We start from the raw sequence: 21170 nt of genomic DNA, 5'->3' as shown, positions 1-21170 counted from the left end.
ATGCTGTATGACAGGAGGCTCTTGATTGTCCCCCTGTAGAAAGTGGTCAGGACAGGGGAAGGAAGATGTGCTTTTCTCATGCGACACAGAAAACACGAGCACTGCTGTGCCTGCTTCACCAATGTCTCGCTGTTGAGCGACAAGCCAGCCTACTTGTTAACTGCACACCCAGGAATTTGATGCTGGTAACCATCTCCACAGGTGAATCATTAATGCACAGAGAAGTGTGGCTGTGCCTGCTTTTTCTGAAATCGACAATGATCTCTTTGGTTTTTCCAATGTTTAAAACTAGGCTGTTTTCCTTACACCAGTTCACCAAACCCTCAACCTCCTTGCGGTAAGCACCCTCATTGTCATCATGAACAAGCAGCAGCAGCCAAAAATAATGTGGCTGGTTAAATGTGGTGGGTCATCCTGCCATACTGGAACAAGAAAGCCAGGCCCCTTTATCCAGCGTACAGCCAAAAGCAAGCAAACAGCCAATCCTGCTCCTCCTAAAATTTACCACAATATCTATCTTATTTAGAATCCTAGGTGTGAAATGCTTGATAAGTGCATATTAAAAAGGTCAATTAAAACGCCTCGAGGAACGAAGAATTCAACATAGCTCACATTCTGGGATACTCAACGTGAAAATTCATGGGACTTCCTACTCTTCTCAAGCAGTTCACAAAACTATGGGTCAGATCTGTGTGGTTGTAACTACACAGGATGAGCCACCTCTCCAGACGAGTCTCGCTGATTATCTTCATATTGCGCAAATCCCTGAACCAGTCCCCAGGGTTCACTGGAGAACACTGCAGGAAAAAAAGAAGAACAAAAAGGTACAAAGACATCAGTAACTGAAAAGACGCTGTCAAATGAAAAGGAGGTCCTTTCCAAGACCTCGAAGGAAGTACGTTCTGCATATAACATTGCATGACCCACAAAAACAAAGTCCTGGGAACTTAAAGAACAGCAGCAACTCAGAGAGAGGGGGAGGGAGGGATTTTACTTTTCAACAAGAAAAAAGAAGAGAAAAAGTATTACAGGCAATCATCAATTTACAACCTTCATTTCGTAATTGTTTAAAATAACAATGGCATTGAAAAAAAAATGATTTATGACCATTTTTCACATTTAGGACTGTTGCAGCATTCCGGCGTTCACATGAAGAAAATTCAGATGCTTGGCAACTGGTTATGACGGTTGCAGCGTTCCTGGTGCCATGCGATCACCTTTCGTGACCATCTGGCAAACGACGTAAAATGGGGAAGCCAGATTCACTTAACAACTAACCTAACAACTGCAGTGATTCATTTAACAACTGTGGCAAGAGAGGTTGTAAAATGGGGGGGAAACTCACTTAACAACCCTCTCGCTTAGCAACTGAAATTTTGGGCTTTAATTGTGGTCATAAGTCAAGGACTCAAAGGGACGCGGTGGCTCAGTGGGTTAGGACGCTGAGCTTGTCGATCAGAAGGTCGGCAGTTTGGCGGGTCGAATCCCGAGTGCCGTGTAACAGAGTGAGCGCCTGTTACTCGTCCCAGCTTCTGCCAACCTAGCAGTTCGAAAGCACATAAAAATGCAAGTAGAAAAATAGGGACCACTCCGGTGGGAAGGTAACAGCGTTCCGTGCGCCTTTGGCGTCTAGTCATGCTGGCCACATGACCACGGAGTCGTCCTCGGACAAGCGCTGGCTCTTTGGCTTTGAAACGGAGATGAGCACCGGCCCCTAGAGTTGGAAACGACTAGCACGCATGTGCGGGGGAACCTTTACCTTTACTTTAAGTCAAGGACTACCTATATACCACCTCAACAGCTGAGCCCTATTCGATTTCACTAACAAAGCCAGAAGTGATTCTGTCCTTATAATTTTAATGCAGGATAAATGCGGGAAAGTGAGGGTGGGGCCTCCTTACTTCCTAGCCTAGCGCCTTAAATACTAAATGAATACTTTACATGTTTCCCACCACTTCTTCTTCATCTGATAAGGAATTTCACACAGCTTTTACACAAAAGATCCTTTTCTCTGTGGTTCCCTCCATCTGCAATATCAGGTGAGATCCTCCCACACCCTCTTGGCCCTCTGAAAGGGCCTGAAAACACGGCTCTGCTGATTGGCTCAGAGGCCAGATGGGAGCGTTCCACGTTGCAGGTGGTTCGCAAACTAGGAAGATCCCACCTCCACCTTCTTTGCATAGTGGTTTCTAGTTTTTTAATGCTTGGTATTTTAATGTTTTTAGTGATTTAATATTTTCCATTTTCTCATTTTTACAGTGTTGAAAACCTCCCAGGTTTGATGAGAGGCATATAAATTTAATAAATAAATACATCTGCCTTTGAACTGTGGTGCTGGAGAAGGCTCCTGTGAGCCCCTTGGACTGCAAGGTGATCAAACCGGTCAGTCCTAGAGGAGATCAACCCTGAATGCTCTTCAGAAGGCCAGATCCTGAAGTTGAAACTCAAATACTTTGGCCACCTTATGAGAAGGAAGGACTCACTGGAGAGAAGCCTAATGCTGGGAAAGGTTGAGGGCAAGAGAAGAAGGGGACAACAGAGAACGAGGTGGCTGGATGGAGTCACTGAAGCAGTAAGCGTGAGCTTAAAAGGACTCCAGAAGATGGTAGAGGACAGGAAGGCCTGGAGGAACGTTGTCCATGGGGTCGCGATGGGTTGGACACGACTTCGCAACTAACAACAACAACAAATACATCTGAGGAGGCAGAATTCAACAACAGAAAGTAAAATGGAAATGAAGCCTGTGTTACTTACAGCCTCATTCTGCATGAGGATTTTCTCTGAGGAGACCATACGTCCAGTCAGGGATGCTTGGCATCCAATCTGCAACCCCCAGTTTTCTAATTCGAAGCGAGCGTCTTTATTTCTGAAAGAAAATGGCAACCCTCAAATCAATTGGACCAAGAACCCTTTGTATACTTTCCAATTATACTGATCTTCAAGCAAAGCCTGACCAGTTTCATCTTTAGTGAGACTTATCAGAAGAACACAGCAAGATTTTGTTTTATGACATTCAAGCACTCCATTGGGAATTGAACTCATGGACCACTGACTATATGTACATATTTCAGGAAAGAATATATGGAATATATCTGAATAGTATATATAGTCCATCTTCCCTTAAGCTCTCAGAAAAAGAAAAAGAGATACAGACATTACATTATACCGGGGTGGGCAACTATGATGGGTTAGGAATTCTGGGAGTTGAAGTTCACAGGTTGTAGAATTGCCATTGTTGCCCAACCCTGCATTATGCCATGTTCCTACACACAAGCCTTCTCAGATTCCCCATTTTAATGCACTACAGGTTTGGTGGGAACCATGACATCAAATGATGATGATGACGACAACAACAACAACAACAAGAACAACAACAAAATACAAAGACCTACAAATAGAAATAGAAAGACTGTGGCAAAGGCAAGGAAGGGTAGTACCAATAGTAGTAGGCACCTTGGGTGCAATCCCAAAACAACTGGAACACCACTTGAACACCATTGGCATTAACAAATTCGCCATCAGTCAATTGCAAAAGGCAGCCTTACTAGGAACTGCTTCCATCGTGCAACGATATCTGTAATACCATCAATTCAAACATCCACATCTGCCTATCCCAGATCCTTGGTAAGGACTTGATAGGTAGACAAAAATGTCAAATCCAGTCTGATCATCTGGCTGACTGTGCGATGAATGATGATGATGATGATGGAAAGGACCTTGGAGGTCTTCAAGTGCAACCTCCTGCTCAGGCAGGAAACCCTATACCATTTCAGACAAATGGCTGTCCAGTCTCTTCTTAAAAACTTCCAGTGTTGGAGCATTCACCACTTCTGGAGGTAAGTTGTTCCACTGGTTAATTGTTCTAACTGTCAGGAAATTTCTCCTTAGTTCTAGGTTGCTTCTCTCTTTGGTTAGTTTCCATCTGTTGTTTCTTGTCCTGCCTTCAGGTGCTTTGGAGAATAGCTTGACTCCCTCTTCTTTGTGGAAGCCCCTGAGAGATACTGGAACACTGCTATCATGTCACCCCTTCTCTTAATTAAACTAGAGATACCCAATTCTACCAACCGTTCCTTATATGTTTTAGCCTCCAGTCCTCTAATCATTTTTGTTGCTCTTCTCTGTACTCTTTCTAGACAATGAATTTAACAATTAACAATGAGTATGTTAATTATCATTTCTGGCTAGGGATGAGCAACTCTACCCATTTCATTCTTCTCAGTTTGCCAGTTTTGCAAATTATCAGAGTTCAGTCAAAGCTTCATTTTTGCGATTCTACCACATTTGGTGTGTAGTGCTTTAGCATTTTTTTCAATGTTCAGACACGGCATTTTTTTACCATTTTCTTCAAACACACGTTTTTGTTTTGCAATTCTTGAGGTTGAAATCCATAAGCCTAGTTAAAAGGTAAAGGAGTCCCTGTGGATTTTACTCCACTAGTCATTGCCAACTAGAGTAGACGGTGTTCATCCCCATTACAAGGCCACTGGGCCAGTGCTGTCTAAAGACATTTACACAGTCATGTAGCCAGCATGACTTCACAGAGAGCTGATGTTCCCATCAAAGTGGGACCTATATTAATTTGGAAAAAGAAAAAGAAAAAGGAAAAAAAAACCAAACCTCTTACATTGTATGTTATATGTTATTGATGACATCTTGTGGCGAAATCTGGTACAGCAAGTAAATTTCCTTTTTCTGTTGTGAGAGCTGACTGAATAACAGAGCTGTCCTTGAAGACAAGTGTGGGAACACCTGGCACTGAATACAACTCTTCAGGAGGTGGAAAACCTTTGACTATTATTAAAATAGCCTCCATGGAAGATTTAACTGCAAACAGCAACGAAATGGATGAATACATCACACCACTTGATTATAAACTGATACTGGACACGATCTTGGCAATGACAGAGCAAATTAAAGCCAAGCTGCAAGAAAAATCTGACAATTTAAAGCCACCAAATCAAACTCTGACTTTAAATGAGGAAAAGATAACCCAAAACCAAATAGAAGAAGTGGAAACTAATACTAAAATAGGAGATTTCAAAGAACAACAAAAGCAACCTACAGAAAGTCCAAACTTTAATAGCAACTACAAAACTTACAAGCCAAAAAACAACAGCACCGGAAGAAAGTAACACCAAGAGTGAAGACACTAAAAGCCTTCAAATACACTATATTGAGAATTCAGTTAATCAAATTACAACCATAATACCAGCTACTACCTTCTACCTAACCCAGATAGAATTGGAAGAACAAAAAGATTTGACTGATTTAATGACAATTATATCACCCACCAAAAACCGAACTACCAAAGCAAAAATACAATGGTTACAAAGGGGACATTTTCCTTGCAAAACTGACATTTGGATACCCTCCCCGGATTCAAATAAGGGGTATAAGAAGAAAGGAAGATACATTTGAGAATTTAAAGATACCAAGAGCGAAGCATGATTGGCACAAAAGGAAGGCAAGAGTTAGATTTAAAAGACTGAACTTGTTTCTCTTTTGGGATTCCTAAAGATAGACTATAAAAATATCTTTCTATGGATTAAAGGGAATCTCTAAAAAAATATCACTGATTTTACATTTAGCTTTTAGATTTGTAAAGGAAATATAACTCCGAACTATATTATAGAATTTGGAATGACATATCAAAAGATAGTATTTTAATAATTGATGTACGGTTAAGATGCCTTATAGAATATTCAGTGGCTATTTTTGAAATATAGTATAGAATCTAGAATTTTATATATAAAAGATACCATTTTAATAATTGTTGAACGGTTAAGGCAAAAAATATATTTCTAATAACTGGTGATTTGCTAAGATGAAAATTAGACTTTAACGGTAAAACATAACAATGTTTTGTAATGAACAATATAAGTTTTGTAGACAAAAGAATTATTTTTTATTGAAATAGGGAATTGTGGGTTACCCAAAATTAAGTTTTTTTAATATACTATAGGCTATTCTAGAATATCCTATTGCAATTAGATAAAATTTAAAAACAGGATATTGATATGTATTAGTGAAAATATATTTTGAATTTTGTTGATTGACTAGGTTATAACTAGAAATATACTAACTTGCTTATTTTGACTATGTAATAACTAAGGGAATTAGAGGGGGTATCTCTGTTGATGTAACCTGAACTATTTACAAATGGTTATTTCTTATTTTAATTACCCAACCACATTGTTTCACAAATACATGTATATATAAATATTAAAAATCAATAAAACTTGTATATATATAAAAAAGTGGGACCTATTTATCTACTTGCATTTGCATGCTTTCAAACTACTAGTTTGGCAGGAGCTAGGACAGGGACACGGTGGCTCAGTGGGTTAGGACGTTGAGCTTGTCGATCAGAAGGTCGGCAGTTTGGCGGGTCGAATCCCGACTGCCACGTAACAGAGTGAGCGCTTGTTACTCATACCAGCTTCTGCCAATCTAGCAGTTCTAAAGCATGTAAAAATGCAAGTAGAAAAATAGGGACCACTACGGTGGGAAGGTAACAGCGTTCCGTGCACCTTTGGCATCTAGTCATGCTGGCCACATGACCAGGGAGACGTCCTCGGACAAGCGCTGGCTCTACCAGTATTGCCAGAAATTTAGAAACTTGTTCATCAAAATGCCTGGCACAGATGGCTTCATTGTCAACCATACAAGATCTCAGAGTGACTTTGGGTGTAGTCTCTGTTTCAGTCCAACCAGCCAAGCAGGGTAGCTGTTTACGTAAAAAATAGGAAGGACTCCCTACATAAAGTATGCCATTTTCACTTCTAAATTAAAAGTGAGCATATACCTAATCAATAACATTAAATCAATCAGTTAAATAAATGAACAAACAAACAAATAATAAGCATAAGACATTTCCGGAGAGTATTTTTCAGTTCTGAAGGAATTGGTGTGAAACTAGTCATTTGTGTTTCAGAGTAGCCCTTGTGTCTGAAAACTGACGATACTTTAACTCCATCTGGTGGTTAAAAATAAAGAAGCAAATCTGTAAAAACTGTGTGAACTGAATCTTGAATTCGGTGAGACTTGGCTTGGCAGGAGACACGGGTGATTTTGCTCCATCATAAAAACCTCATTTGTTGAGGTTGCGTGCTGATTTTTTTAAAACATCTAGTCATTTGTCATGTTATGTCAGTTCAAGCAGGATATAATCATGACTCTTTCCCGAAACAAGATGTGTTAGCTGTTCTTATACTTATTAACATACTTGTAAATCATTTCCCCATCTGGATCCCTTCCAGGACCATAAACAAGAAGTGAGAAGCTGCAGTAGGCCTTGGAAAGCAAGTCATGCTGTTGTACAAATCAGTAATGGTCAAATTTATCATTGCCAGGGATCAGATAGATATGCAAATTGCGATAGAATGGAAACGCCTTGTTTTATATCTTGATGACCTCTTAAATATCCAATTACCCTAATGAGCAAAAAAAAGTGCTAGTCCAAGAGCCAGCGCTTGTCTGAGGACATCTCCGTGGTCATGTGGCTGGCATGACTAGATGCCAAAGGTGCACGGAACACTGTTACCTTCCCACCGTAGTGGTCCCTATTTTTCTACTTGCATTTTTACGTGCTTTCGAACTGCTAAGTTGGCAGAAGCTGGGACGAGTAACAGGCGCTCATTCTGTTACGCGGCACTCGGGATTCGACCCGCCAAACTGCCGACCTTCTGATCGACAAGCTCAGCGTCCTAACCCACTGAGCCACCGTTCCATATGTGTGTGTGTGCGGGGGAACCTTTACCTTTACCATATATATATTGCCTGAAATGGTATAAGGTTTCCTGCCTGAGCAGGGGGTTGGACTAGATGACCTCCAAGGTCCCTTGCAACTTATTATTATAATATATCTATATCTATATCTATATCTATATCTATATATACAATAGATAGATAGATATAGATATAGATATATAGATATATAGATATAGATATAGATATATAGATATGTCTTGACGTATTCGGGTCTTTTCCCATGTAGGATTGAGGGTGTCTTGGCGACATTTTGACGAGGTCCCACTCGTCATCTTCAGGCTGGTGTCTTCAGCTTCGTGCTTGTGGAATTTATGGAGCCTGCTCATCACAGTCAGATGTTTGACAGCAACCAATCTTGATAGAACATTACCTCTGAATATCGTCAGCAAGTCTAGACAGCTGTTGATGTCTCTGTTGTGGGGGCAAGTGAGTGTGTTGGGCGAGATCTCTCATCAAGCGAAAGTCTGAAGTTGCATGTCTGCTAAGCCCTAACATAAAAAAAATGGGGAATACTTTTACTAAGCACTAAATCAGTATGCAGCACACAGGATCAAAAGAATGGTGAAAACCAAGAATCAGAGATATTGTGTCATTACAGTCCAAACTGATCAACCAGAGGTCTTCCCACTTCAAGCTTAGCTTTCAGTATTTTATAACTCCCCAGCCAGAGGATGTAAGGAGATAAAAGGCGAAGCCCTACTCCTGATGCTGATCCAAAAACGCTTTGCTACAGCCTTCCTCCAGTCTGGCCTGGAATTTTAGGGGTCTCCTATACAAGTGTTAACCAGAGCTGATTTTTAAAATCAGGTGCATGCTGTAACGTAGCTGAGATCTTCTCTCTTCATCTGAGAGCTCAGACCCAGATGACTCCTCCATAGTATCTTCCCAGTCACACATGAGTAAGGCTCTTAATTCTAATGTCACAGCAAGCACTTGTCCACCTAGCAAATCCCTTACTCTTCATAGCTCATTTGAGGTCTCACATGGTCATAGATAGATGCTGGAACAAGAGATCTCTTGATTAGAGGTCTAGTAAGTCACCTGCAGGGAACTCTCCAAGGTGCTGATCCTGCTTGGGGATCAGGAGAATATTTGTAGTTCGGGGCTGAAGCTGCTAATATTACCTACTCTGGGTAATAAAACATCTGCAAGAAAAAAAAACAAGCTTACTCAATGGGCGCTTTTTGCCAGAAACCAGGATTTAAATGCCTGAAATTGGCAAAAAATATAAATAAATCATGATCAGATGACTGTGGGACATTGCAATCAGCATAAAGCTGAACCGGTTGCCAAGCAACCCGAATTGTGATCCTGTGCTTTCTTTATAGTCTGTCTATAGTCTCATATATGTGTCTCAGGATAATGTTGCAAAATCCAATCTGGGTCAGTCACCGGGACCAGAGGTGACTGACCCAGACTGGATCGTATCTAGATTCTTTTCAAACTTTGATTTGACCAGAAACGTCATCTCTAATTTTTGAATACCGCAGAATTGACTAAAGACAAGCTCAGAATGCTAAAGGCTGTTTGAATGAGCCAAATTACATTGGTTTACCTGTCATGTAGCAAAGTTCTGGGATTAGATGCACCACACGGGGCTCAGCAGAATGGCTGCCTTTACTCTTCAGTTGGCTAACAAGCACTGGTTGATTCAGATCAGTCAAGATTATATCGTATTGCTGTTGATAGAAATATAAGGTCAGAAGAAAACTAGTCAGCTCCATTCCAAATCCCTGATGCTATAGTTCAGTGTGCATCAACCTTAGCAACTTTTAAGATGTCTGGATTTCAATTCCCAAAATTCTGGGAGTTGAAGTCCAGGCATTTTTCACTGTTAACAGAACATGTTGTTTTCCTAAATACTTAATATGTTTCCTAAGTACTTAATATATTGACTTAACTTGATTTCTCTTATATTTTTATAGCTATTTTCCTAGGATTTCTAGGTTTGTGCAGTACTCAAGATCTGAACACATAAGGCTGCTTTAAAGTGTGTAAGAGAGCTCCTGAATTACCTGTCTATCTTTAAAGAAACTGTCTTTTCCTATGATAATCTGATTGGCTCTTAGCAATTCAATAATTCTAAGAAAACAATGAATGATTAAAGATTTGAAAAAAGATGTTAGGAATTCTGAATATAGCTAGTCCTTGATTTACAACAGTTTGTTTAGTGACTGCTCAAAAGTTACAACGGCCCTGAAAAATGTGACTTATGACCATTTTTCAGTTATGATCTCAGGAGCATCCCCATGATCATGTGATCAAAATTCAAATGCTTGCCAACTGGTTCATATTTATGACGGATGCAGTGTCCTGAGGTCATGTGATCATCTTGTGTGACCTTCTGTCAATCAAAGTCAGTGGGGAAGCCAGATTCACTTAATAGCTCTGTTATTAACTTAACAACTGTGGCAAGAAAGGTGGCAAAATGGGGCAAAACTTACTTAACACATGTATCATTTAGCAATAGAAATTTTGGGTGCAATTGTGGTCGTAAGTTGAGGACTACTTGTTTCCACTTAAATACAAAGCAATGCATAACCCAATATTTTCTAGATCTGGCATTTTTATCCACCTATCTGCTATCCTTCAGATCTGTTGAATTATAACTCTGGGCTAATGTGTGACCAGTTTGGGAATGCTAGAAATTATAAGTCAATACTCTATGTACAAACATTGGAGCATAGTCTTCATGCAATATCCAGATTCACAATTACCTGTTTGTAGTAATCCTCATAAGAGATTTGAGTGCCATCACGTTTCTGGAATGTATCTGTTGGTTTTATAGACCACTCAATATCAGCAATACGATATGTTTTGTTGTTGTACCTGAAATGCCAAGGAAAAAAAATAAATCTAAATATTCTATGTATTCTCTAATGTGCCCTGACATAATTCTTTCTTCTACACACCCACAAAAATCAAATGAATGGTAGGTCATTAAGTATGATAACATATAGGAGTGTAGAGAAAATTCCCGTTCTTTTGTGAAAAAAAACATGCTGCCACTTTTCAGGAGAGACAAAGCATAATTAGGCATTATAACTACTTTGATTTATGTTTTGTTAATTTGATGGTCCAGATTTTTTAAAAAAACATATTTTTATTTATTAGCCTTCTCATATATTTATGAATAAGAGCCTTGGTGGAGCAGTGGAGCAGTGGGCTGATGCCTCCTTAAGTAACACCAGCTGCCTGCAATTAGTGCAGGTTCGAGTCCCACCAGGCTCAAGGTTGACTCAGCCTTCCATCCTTCCGAGGTAGGTAAAATGAGGACCCAGATTGTTGGGGGCAATTAAGCTGACTTTGTAATAATGCCGCTTGGGGTGTGTGTGAAAGCCCTAACAAGCAGGCATATACATAGAATGAAGGCTACTGCTAAGCTTGTAAGCCGCCCTGAGTCTTCGGAGAAGGGCAGGATATAAATGTAATAAAAATAAAAATAAATAAATAAATAAATAAAATGTATATAATTTCCTACTATGAAGTAATTAAAAAATTATCCTTGTAGATATCAAAATAACATTATAAAAGTATTATTTACATTACAAGGGATAAAACAGCATCACTAAAACAAAATAAAACCAGCCAAGATTTATTTTTTTCCCACTGCAGGAGAAAAACAGTTCTAAAAACAGCAAGAAGGAAAATAATAATAATGTCTGCAAATAAAATGGTTATAAAAATAGATTTGCCTCTTCCCAACATTACTTCTTAGCTTAGAGTGGTCAGTAAAATTTCTGGATCATTTGCAAAGAGGGTGAAATACTTTTCAAACCCAAATTAGCATTGTTGTAAGCATGAGATATAGTAATAATAAGTGGGCTTATCCAAGAAAGACAATGAGAAAAACTTAATTTCTGTTCTTAGAATGTGAATTGTAGTACCTTGGTTAGTTGAAAGAATTTAAAATGCTAGTAAAATAATAAAATTGATGTGATTTGACCAGGTTGAGGAAAAGTTGATGTATTTGTTGCATATTATATTGTTTATTTGGCAGACAGTATTACTTTTATATTGTTATTGAATTGGAACGAATGCTGCTTAAGAGATAATTTTATGACTGAAGCAACACATAAACCTAAGGAAGAATCAATCAATCAGTCTGGCCAGCCAATCAAGTGACTTTGGGCAGCATACAACAAAACAAAGAAATTAATATTATTAATATAAAAAAACTTTAAAATTATAAATAGTACAAAACACAGGGGGAAAAAAGAAATTAGGTGAAGAAGAGGTATTAATTACCCAGAAGCCATCTTAGTATGTCCCCAGATTCCTATGTAGGTAAATTCTAAAAGCTGCAATACAAAACTACTAAATTTTTTATTTTTATTTTTTTTATTTTAATTCCATTTATATCCCGCCCTTCTCTGAAGACTCAGGGCGGCTTACAAGCTTAGCAGTCAAAATTCTCTTAAATGGATGAAGTTAGCAACTGAAGTGAACATGAAGTTACTACTGTTTAAAAAGATGCCACGGTTTCCAAAGGGGTAAACTGTACCTTGTAAGAACAATAAGCCCCACCAATTCCTTCTCACAGTTTTCTGCAAAACGTGCCCTGTCTGAATTATTATACAGATTAGTCATGAACTCCAAAACATTTTCACTGCAAAGGACTTTGTGGCTCACATCTGCACAGAGCATGACTTTGTTCTCAAAGTGCCCAACGGACAAGGCAAATCCTGGCCACAGTGTCAGCCTAAAAAGGGAGGGGGAAAAATTCCGAGTTAGTCTATTTACACAGACTCTGAGCGGCAGGGAGAGAACAGAAGAAAACATTCATAGACATGCAAAGTAAAAAAAAAAAGTGAAGGATGAAACATTCTGAACTAGAAAACAGGCATCTAGAAACACACTGAAACTACATTTGCATTAAGAAGAATGTCACGAAATCTAACACCAACGTCACTCTCTTCTTTGAGCACATGAGAATCAAACACAGATGGCCAAAGGAGCCGTGACTTCCTTAATGTAGTGGAGCCTTAATGTAACTGCAAGGTTGGGGGGGGGGGAAGGCCAGGGCCCTCTTTTGCAGGGGGTTTGACGGGCGAGTCAGATGGCATGTTGGCAGTTGCTCTCATTTGATTGTTTGGAGTTTATGAGGATTGCCTGTTCTGTTTTATACGAAGAGTTTTACTACGAGTATAGGTTTATATGGGGACGCGGTGGCTCAGTGGGTTAGGATGCTGAGCTTGTCGATCAGAAGGTCAGCAGTTTGGCGGGTCTAATCCCGAGTGCCGCGTAGCAGAGTGAGCGCCTGTTACTCGTCCCAGCTTTTGCCAACCTAGCAGTTCGAAAGCACGTAAAAATGCAAGTAGAAAAATAGGGACCACTACGGTGGGAAGGTAACAGCGTTCCGTGCGCCTATGGCGTCTAGTCATGCTGGCCACATGACCACGGAGACGTCCTCGGACAAGGGCTGGCTCTTCGGCTTTGAAACGGAGATGAGCACCAGCCCCTAGAGTCAGAAACGACTAGCACGCATGTGCGGGGGAACCTTTACCTTTTTATGACTCCATTAGACACAGTGGTCCAGGGATAGAGTAAATAAATCAATTAATAAGGGGAGAGAGAAGCATTTGTAGACATTATTATTATTATTATTATTATTATTATTATTATTATTATTATTATTCCAGTTGCTCACAGTCAGCCAGATGTTTGGACTGGATATGGCATTTTTGTCTACTTATTGCTACCCAGGCAAGCCAAAAAAATTGGAAACTCATGCCCTAAGCAGTTAAGCATATCATGTGGATCAACTCAGTGTGGTTTATGGACTGAGAAAACTATATTCATTAGTTAAACAATGGATCAAGTCACTTTAGCTAATGTTATGCATGTACAGGTAGTCCTCAACTTACAACAGTTCATTTAGTGGTTGTTCAAAGTTACAACGGCACTGAAAAAAAGTGACGTATGGCCATTTTTCACACTTATGACCATTGCGGCATCCCCATGGTCATGTGATTTACATTTGGATGCTTGACAACTGATCACCTTTATGACAGTTACAGTGTCCTGGGGTTATGGGATCCCCTTTTGTGACCTCCTGAGAAGCGAAGCCAATGGGGAAACCAGATTCACTTAACAACCGTGTTACTAATTTAAGAACCACAAATGTGGCGGGAAAAGTCGTAAAATGGGGCAAAACTCACTTAACAAATTTCTCACTTAGCAACATAAATTTTGGACTCAATTGTGATCATACGTTGAGGACTACCTATATAGCTTCTGGTTCATTTTGGATTACTTCTCATCCATCAGCACAGCTTACCTCACAACGTTAGGCTATGAATAATTTATGGATAAAACAGCATCAATCAGATTAATGGATAACTTTGGGGAAAAAATTCTCAACAGATAGTGAGCTCTTCATAGATAAAATAACTTAAATTTGCCACAGAAATATTTAGGCGGCAAACATTTCAAGATGAGCTAGCTGACTCACTTGTGTTGAGGGATTTCCACTGGATCAGAAGGACTGTAGAAGTTTCGTCCAATCTGATACATTGACAGCTTTTGTAAAACCCTGGTATTAAATATAAATATATATATATATTGTATTAGTGTACGGGAGCAAACATTGTTATCATTGCAGCACTGATAAATTGAAACATGCACATTTTGCAATCTAATCGGGTATTTAAAATAAAACGTTCATCAACGATCCCTCATCAAACTCGACTGCTAGAAGGTTTGGCCCGTTACTTTTCAATATTTTTTTTACCAATGACTTGGATGAAATGATAGAGAAACGCAAGCAAGTTTCTGTTTTGCTACCACTCTCAATAAAAACTGTTTTAGTCTTCTTGTGGAGTTGATTTCCTGGTCTAGGTCTATCTGGGTAAGGCTGACTTAAATCCTGCAAGTCTGATTGTGCAGTACCTCCTCCCACTTCTTATACTGAATTAGGGAGGTACCTGTGTGACTCTTTTCTGTCTAGTTTTATCTCGGACACTTGCAAAATGGAACTTGTACATTTCTGTCAAGGTAATCTTCCTTACTATCTATCAAAGAGAGGATATGATTCCAATCTGCATCCTATATAGGCTCTGCTGCAGACTGCTTCAGGTGAAAAATAATCTCCTGATCACAAGGAGAAATCATTCCAATTTCTACTTTAGTGTGTCTAGTTCTAGGTATTGAATCATAATGATTCTTCTAGTCTAGTCCAACACCTGCCCAGAACAGGAGTCCTTATACCATCCAGGACAAATGGTTGTCCAATCTTTTCTTGAAAACCTCTAGTGATCCACAGCTTCAGGAAGCAAGCTGTTCCACTGGCTAACCAATCTTACTGTCAGGAAATTACTCCTCATTTCCAGGTTGAATCTCCCTCTGATGAGCTTCTACTCATTGCTTCTTCTCCTGCTTCAGGTGCTATGGAGAATAAAGAGATGCCCTCTTCTCTGGACAGTCCTTCAACTATTGGAAAGCTGCTATCACGTCTCCCTGAGTTTTCTTTTTGTTAGACTAAACATGCCTAGTTGCCTTAAACGTGCATCGTGTGATTTAGCCTCCAGACACCTTAGGATATTTGTTGCTGTTCTCTACACCCTTTCTAGGGCCTCAGCATCTTTTTTTGAATCATGGTAACCAGAACTGGACACAGCATTCCAAGTGTGGTCTCACCTGTACAGTATAAAGCAGTGCTTTCACTTCCCAGCATCTTGATGCTGTCTTACTGTTGAGGCAGCCTAGAACTCCATTGGCTTTTCTGGCAGCTGCAGCATACTACTGATTCGTACTTAAGCGGTGATGCACAAGGACACCTAAATTCCTCTCACAGTTACTACTGTTGAGCCAGGTACCTCCTAATCTGTACCTATGCGTTTGATTGTTCCTGCCTGAGTGCAAGGTCTTACTTTTAGCACCCTAGAACGGCATCTCGTTGCACAGAACCCCATACTCAAGTCTCTCATATGATCATAGTATCGTAAGGATTCCGAGAAATTGAACAGGTTGAAAAAAAAAAGCTAACAGAGATGAATCCTGGATTAGAACTTATCATACGTTCTCTCAACATAGTTTAAAGGTATTGGCAAATTGTAGCCCACAAGAAAAACCAAGGGATTGGATAGTACTCTTTAAATAGCTGAAAGAACCCCTCTTCTGTTTGGTTCCAGAGTGCAAGATACAAAAATGATGGACAAAGTTGAGAACGTAGGCTTCCCTTCGGTGTTGAGAATAACTTTCTAACCATAAGAGCAATCCAATAATAGAACCAATTACTCAAAGAGTTTGTGAGCTCCCCCCGATTCAGTTCTGAAGAAGCTTCTTGGGTGAGAAGTGAAATGTTTTCAAGGAAAAAAAAAACCCAAAAAATCCAGTTGCCTTTTGGAAAAGCACTTTTGGGACAACCATGTCCTGAATGATTTGAGAATCTCCATAGATATATAGGGTGATGTGGTGGCTCAGTGGTTAAGACGCTGGGCTTGTCAGCTGGAAAGCCAGCAGCCCAGGTTCAAGTCCTGAGCGCCATGTGACAGGATGAGCTCCCGTTCCTTGCCCCAGCTCCTGCCAACATAGCAGTTCAAAAGCATGTAAATGCGCGTAGATAAATAGTTACCACTTTGGTGGGAAGGTAACGGTGCTCCATGATGGCATGCTGGCCACATGACTGTGGAAATGTCTTTGGACAGTGCTGGCTCAATGGCTTTGACACAAACATGAGCACCTCCCACTACAGTCAGCAACAAGTAGTGGAGTAAAATCCGCAGGGACTCCTTAATTTCTTTATAGATATTTAGGGGTTGGAAGCAATATAGGAGAAGTGCTTTAACTTCTATTTCTGCCTTGCAAAATTTGAAGAAAGGCCAATATGAGGGACTTGAATAAGAATTTAGTCTAAAACTGGGACTTCCTTCTCTCTATACCCCACCCCCAAAAAATAAAAACTCACTTTTTAAAGAGGAGGTTTAAGAACTGTATGCATATAGGATTGCTTGAAAATAGCTGGTGAGTTAATTGGATTGTTATCTTTACACTATCGCCTCTTCGAGTTTCACAAGATAGTTCTGTGACCTAAGAGGAAGAGAATATGGTAATTCAAATTCAATTGCAAAAGATCTTACACAAACCGTATTATAGTACAATTCATTCCAGGTAGTTGCTTTCCAATAAAAGCTTGTAGGGCTTTAAAAAAAACACCCTTTTATGAAGAGGAGAATTTTATCTTGCCATTAAATAAAGCAAAGGTATGTGTGCCAACATCACTCTGTGCCAACAATGAGTAATGAAAGATAAAGGTGAGGGTTTGAAATTGAGCTGATTCAAGAGCCAAAATATATCATGGATTATGGGACAAAAGCAGAACAATCTCATCTTTTCATGCTTCTCTTCCCTTCAGAGTGTACGATGAGTACTTCAAAGAAATTGAATTCTTCTGCTGTTTTATAATTAACTACAATTATAAAACAATGTCGGCTTTACCTTATGTATTTGTTAGGGCCGAGTAAAAACATGAAGCAAACTGACCAACGGACTGAACTTGTTTAATGCTGTGAGTGTCAGCACTGGAGCCGAAAAACAAGGTGTAGGATGATACACAGCAGAGTATGAAGGGAAGGGAAATGGAGAGGGCAAAAGATGAAGTGTCCTGAATTACATTTCTTCTGTCCCTAGAGCAGGGCTTTTCAACCAGTGGTACGGGTACCACCTGTGGTACATTGGCACCTAGCAGGTGGTACGCGACCATTTTAGAGAAGTGGTAGCGGGGGAGGGGAATGAGCTGAACCGGTGGTAGCACTGCACAAGCCTGAGCGAGAGACTGCTGGAGCTCCAGGGCTGTCAGGGCTCAGCGGAAGCGCCAGGATCCTGCTGGAGCTCGGCGCTGATCCCAGCACTTCTGCTGAGCCCGGAAGAAATGCCGATCAGCTGGAATGTTGCAGCATCTCCAGGGTCTTGTGATTTACATTCAGATGCTTGGCAACTGTCCCAGGGTCACGTGAAGTGACCAAAACCTGCTGCAACCACCCAGCAGAGGGGGGGGATAAAAACCAAACACCCCCCACCCCACCTCTGCTGCCAATCCTTAACAGAAATGCTCACAACAATGAAAACCTTGGACAGGAGGAAGAGCACCGCCAGGCGGGCAGGCAGGCAGGTGTTCTGCTCGGCTGTGGCTTGGGGGGGCACTTTTTTCAGTGCCATTGTAACTTCAAACAGTCACTAAGCGAACTTTTGTAAATCGAGGTCTACCTGTACTTCATCACTTTTTTTACTTTTTTTCCTTTTGGTCATCAAGTTTTTGACACCTTGCTAGGTGACTGGTGGTACTCGGATGTTGCCATATCATAAAAGTGGCATAATGGGTGAAAAGGTTGAAAAGCCCTGCCCTAGAGTATGTGCTTCTCTGGCAGGACAGGATTAATTTCTTTCTGTTTAGTTAGGTTACAGTTAAGTTTGGCAACCCTGACCTTTCTGACCAAAGTAGGTGCAGCATGTTCCCTTCATAAAGAAACGTTCAGGGATTATTACTTACTTCCCCTTTCCTCTCTCCTTACTTGCAGTTACAAGCACGGATGGGAAAGAAAAGGAAAGTGAGGCCATCCCAGTCTCCATCTTCTATTTAGAGAAGCCACCCAGTTTTTCAGCTGCTATTCATATGGGGGTATCACAGATGAGTAGTGTTATATACTGGGTTCGTTGCTTGATTGATGAGATGAGGTGGCAGCCAATAGGTTTAAAGCAAACTATTGCCGCCCTAGAGGCAGCCAATGGCGGCACTGGAGACGGGTTGTCTGAGGAGCTGGGAGCCTTAGCCAGATTCCCTGCTTAAACAACTCTTTAGTAAGACAAAACCCAATATATTACAAGTAGCACCTCCTTACGTGCCCTTAGGCCAGGGGTCGGCAACCGGAAAAAAGAAAAGAGCCACTCAGAACCGGTTCCATCACACAAACAAAAAAGTGGGAGCCTCAAAAAGTGCGCGCACGTGCGTCCACTCACGCGCATGTGCAGAAAACATTTTGCGCATGCGCAAAATGGGAGGCACCTGTGCGGCGACGGGTCTCCCCTTTGGAGAGGTGTGCGCCGTCCCGTTCGGAGACCTGCCGCGTTCGTCAAACATGGACGAACGCGGCAGCTGTGCAAACGGGACAGCGGCGGTTTGGAGAGTGCGCGCGCACCTCTCCCAAGCCGCCGCCGTCCCGTTCGGAGACCTGCCGCGTTCGTCGAACATGGACGAACGCAGCAGCTGTGCAAACGGGACGGCGGCGGTTTGGAGAGTGCGCGCACACCTATCCCAAGCCGCCGCCGTCCCGTTCGGAGACCTGCCGCGTTCGTCCATGTTTGATGAACGCGGCAGGTCTCCAAACCACCATAAAAAAGCGATGCAATTTCTCCTCAAGAGAGAATGGTGCAGACAGACACCTAAAGCCTGAAAGGTCAGTCTCACTGCGTCACCACAGTTGGAAAATACCCAGAGGGAGGTGATTTTGTTTGCCTGTTTGCCCCACGCAGGCAGCCAGTTCTGCAGCCATCGAATCAATCAATCAAAGTCTATATGTAGGGTGGAAAGAAATAACCCGTTCGGCCACACACTCCCCTCTCCTTCCTCATCAGGGGACAGTGTTGTAGTCCAAACTCATTTCAGCCCAGATTCTTGTCAGAGCAAGACACACCTGCTCGTTGCGGGATGCGACCCAGGCCAAGTCCAATGCCAGGAGGAATGGGATAATAACATTAGCAGCACTATTACTTAACAACAACGCTGCGATGATCGGAAGAAAGAAAGGGACAAGCACTTATGAAGCACAACAAGTTCCCCACTAGTGCCAGCTACAGGACCCCCGACTGTCTCTCAGACGCGCCTTTATTCCTTACACGACGTCCAGACTGTGGCTCCCTCCTTTCCAGCCTCGATCCACTGGGAGCAGGGGACGGTCGGGGGGGGGGGAGGAACAAGAGGGAAGATGCCGAAGGTCCGCCGCAGGCATGTCCTTGCTGCATTTCTTTTTTTTTACCAGGGAGGGAGGAGGGCTTACCTGCGTGGCTCTGCCCGGTTGGTCCTTAGAGTGGGAGGCACAGCGAGATCGTCCCCCCCCTCGAGAGAGAGAGAGCCCGAGAAGCCGGACCAGAGGCGGTGTCAGGTTTCTTCACCCCACCTCCCCGCACTCAAAGCTCGCCAAGTGCTTTAGCGGGCCCGTTGGTTTCTTCCGGCGAAGCTGCGGCTAAAGCTGCTACTTCGCAAAGACTGCGGGCAAATCGCTCCCCTCTCCCACCCCTCCTCCTTCTCCGACCGGCCGGGCTGCCAACCTCTTTTTTGCTGGTTTCTATGGCAACTGGGTAATGCTCAGCGCAGCCTGCCTGCGGGGACCATCGCCCCCGCGCACGGACATCCAAGCCCCGTCTAGGCCCGGGGAGGGGGGGGAGCGCGCCAGGCGAACGCGGCAGGTCTCCGTACGGGACGGTGGCGGTTTGGAGAGGTGCGCGCACCTCCGCCCTTCGGAAAGGTGCGCACGCACCTCTCGGAACGGGTGGTGCCACTCTCTATTTGGAGAGGTGCACGCGCACCACTGCCCGTTCGAAGAGGTACGCACGCACCGGGCGACTGGGAGCCGCAGGAGACGTCTCAAAGAGCCGCATGCGGCTCCGGAGCTGCGGGTTGGCGACCTGTGCCTTAGGCAGTTTAGCCCGGGGTGGGGGTGGGGAGTGTAGAGGCAGTTATATTTTTGGCCTAGACAATAAGTGGGCCACGTTGCAGCTAAGACCACATGGCCTCTTTTATGATTTGTAACATTTTATTAGATTATAGAATAAAATACAAAAGCAAATAGTAGGACACTATGGGGAGGGGAAAGAAAAGTGAGGGGGAGCAGGGAAAAAGAAAAAAAGAAAGGCATTGACTTCCGACTTCCTCTGTTGCAATAGAATAAAGCATTAACATCAAACCTCAACTTTTTACTTTTCCATAATAGTATAAACTAGCCATTTCTGTAACAACAAATTAATGTAATTGGTAAAACCCAAAATCAAAGTTTCTTTTTTCCCCCCACCTCAAGCAGAAAATCCAGAAGCGGTCTGCAAGTAGAAACAAAAATATTTATATTCTTTTCTTTAATCAAAACAGTCAATTTAGCCTTCTCTGCCAACTCCATCAGCTTGTGCAGCCATTCATCCATAGTGGGAACTGAAATGTTGTTGTTAGTTGCGAAGTCGTGTCCGACCCATCGCAACCCTATGGACAATGTTCCTCCAGGCCTTCCTGTCCTCTACCATCTTCTGGAGTCCATTTAAGCTCACACCTACTGCTCCAGTGACTCCATCCAGCCACCTCATTCTCTGTCGTCCCCTTCTTCTATTGCCCTCAATCTTTCCCAGCATTAGGCTCTTCTCCAGTGAATCCTTCCTTCTCATTAGGTGGCCAAAGTATTTGAGTTTGAGCTTCAGGA

The 21170-nt window shown here is 42.0% G+C and overlaps 1 protein-coding gene across 1 annotated transcript in view; it reads right to left on the bottom strand.

The window, feature by feature from the left end:
* PIWIL4 (piwi like RNA-mediated gene silencing 4) overlaps window positions 1–21170 on the bottom strand; it is a gene marked incomplete at its 5' end in the record, with an annotated part of 54367 nt that overhangs the window by 21506 nt on the left and 11691 nt on the right. Inside the window, 8 exons of the mRNA XM_081327706.1 lie at window positions 613–797; window positions 2755–2866; window positions 8141–8258; window positions 9326–9449; window positions 10488–10599; window positions 12275–12472; window positions 14225–14305; window positions 16679–16800. Of these exons, the coding sequence (XP_081183832.1) occupies window positions 613–797; window positions 2755–2866; window positions 8141–8258; window positions 9326–9449; window positions 10488–10599; window positions 12275–12472; window positions 14225–14305; window positions 16679–16800 (1052 nt within the window). The remainder of the gene's footprint in view (window positions 1–612; window positions 798–2754; window positions 2867–8140; window positions 8259–9325; window positions 9450–10487; window positions 10600–12274; window positions 12473–14224; window positions 14306–16678; window positions 16801–21170) is intronic.

Source organism: Vipera berus (assembly GCF_964194415.1).
Source record: "Vipera berus genome assembly, chromosome: 4".
NCBI lineage: Eukaryota > Metazoa > Chordata > Lepidosauria > Squamata > Viperidae > Vipera > Vipera berus.
This window is presented reverse-complemented; position numbering and strand designations above follow the sequence as displayed.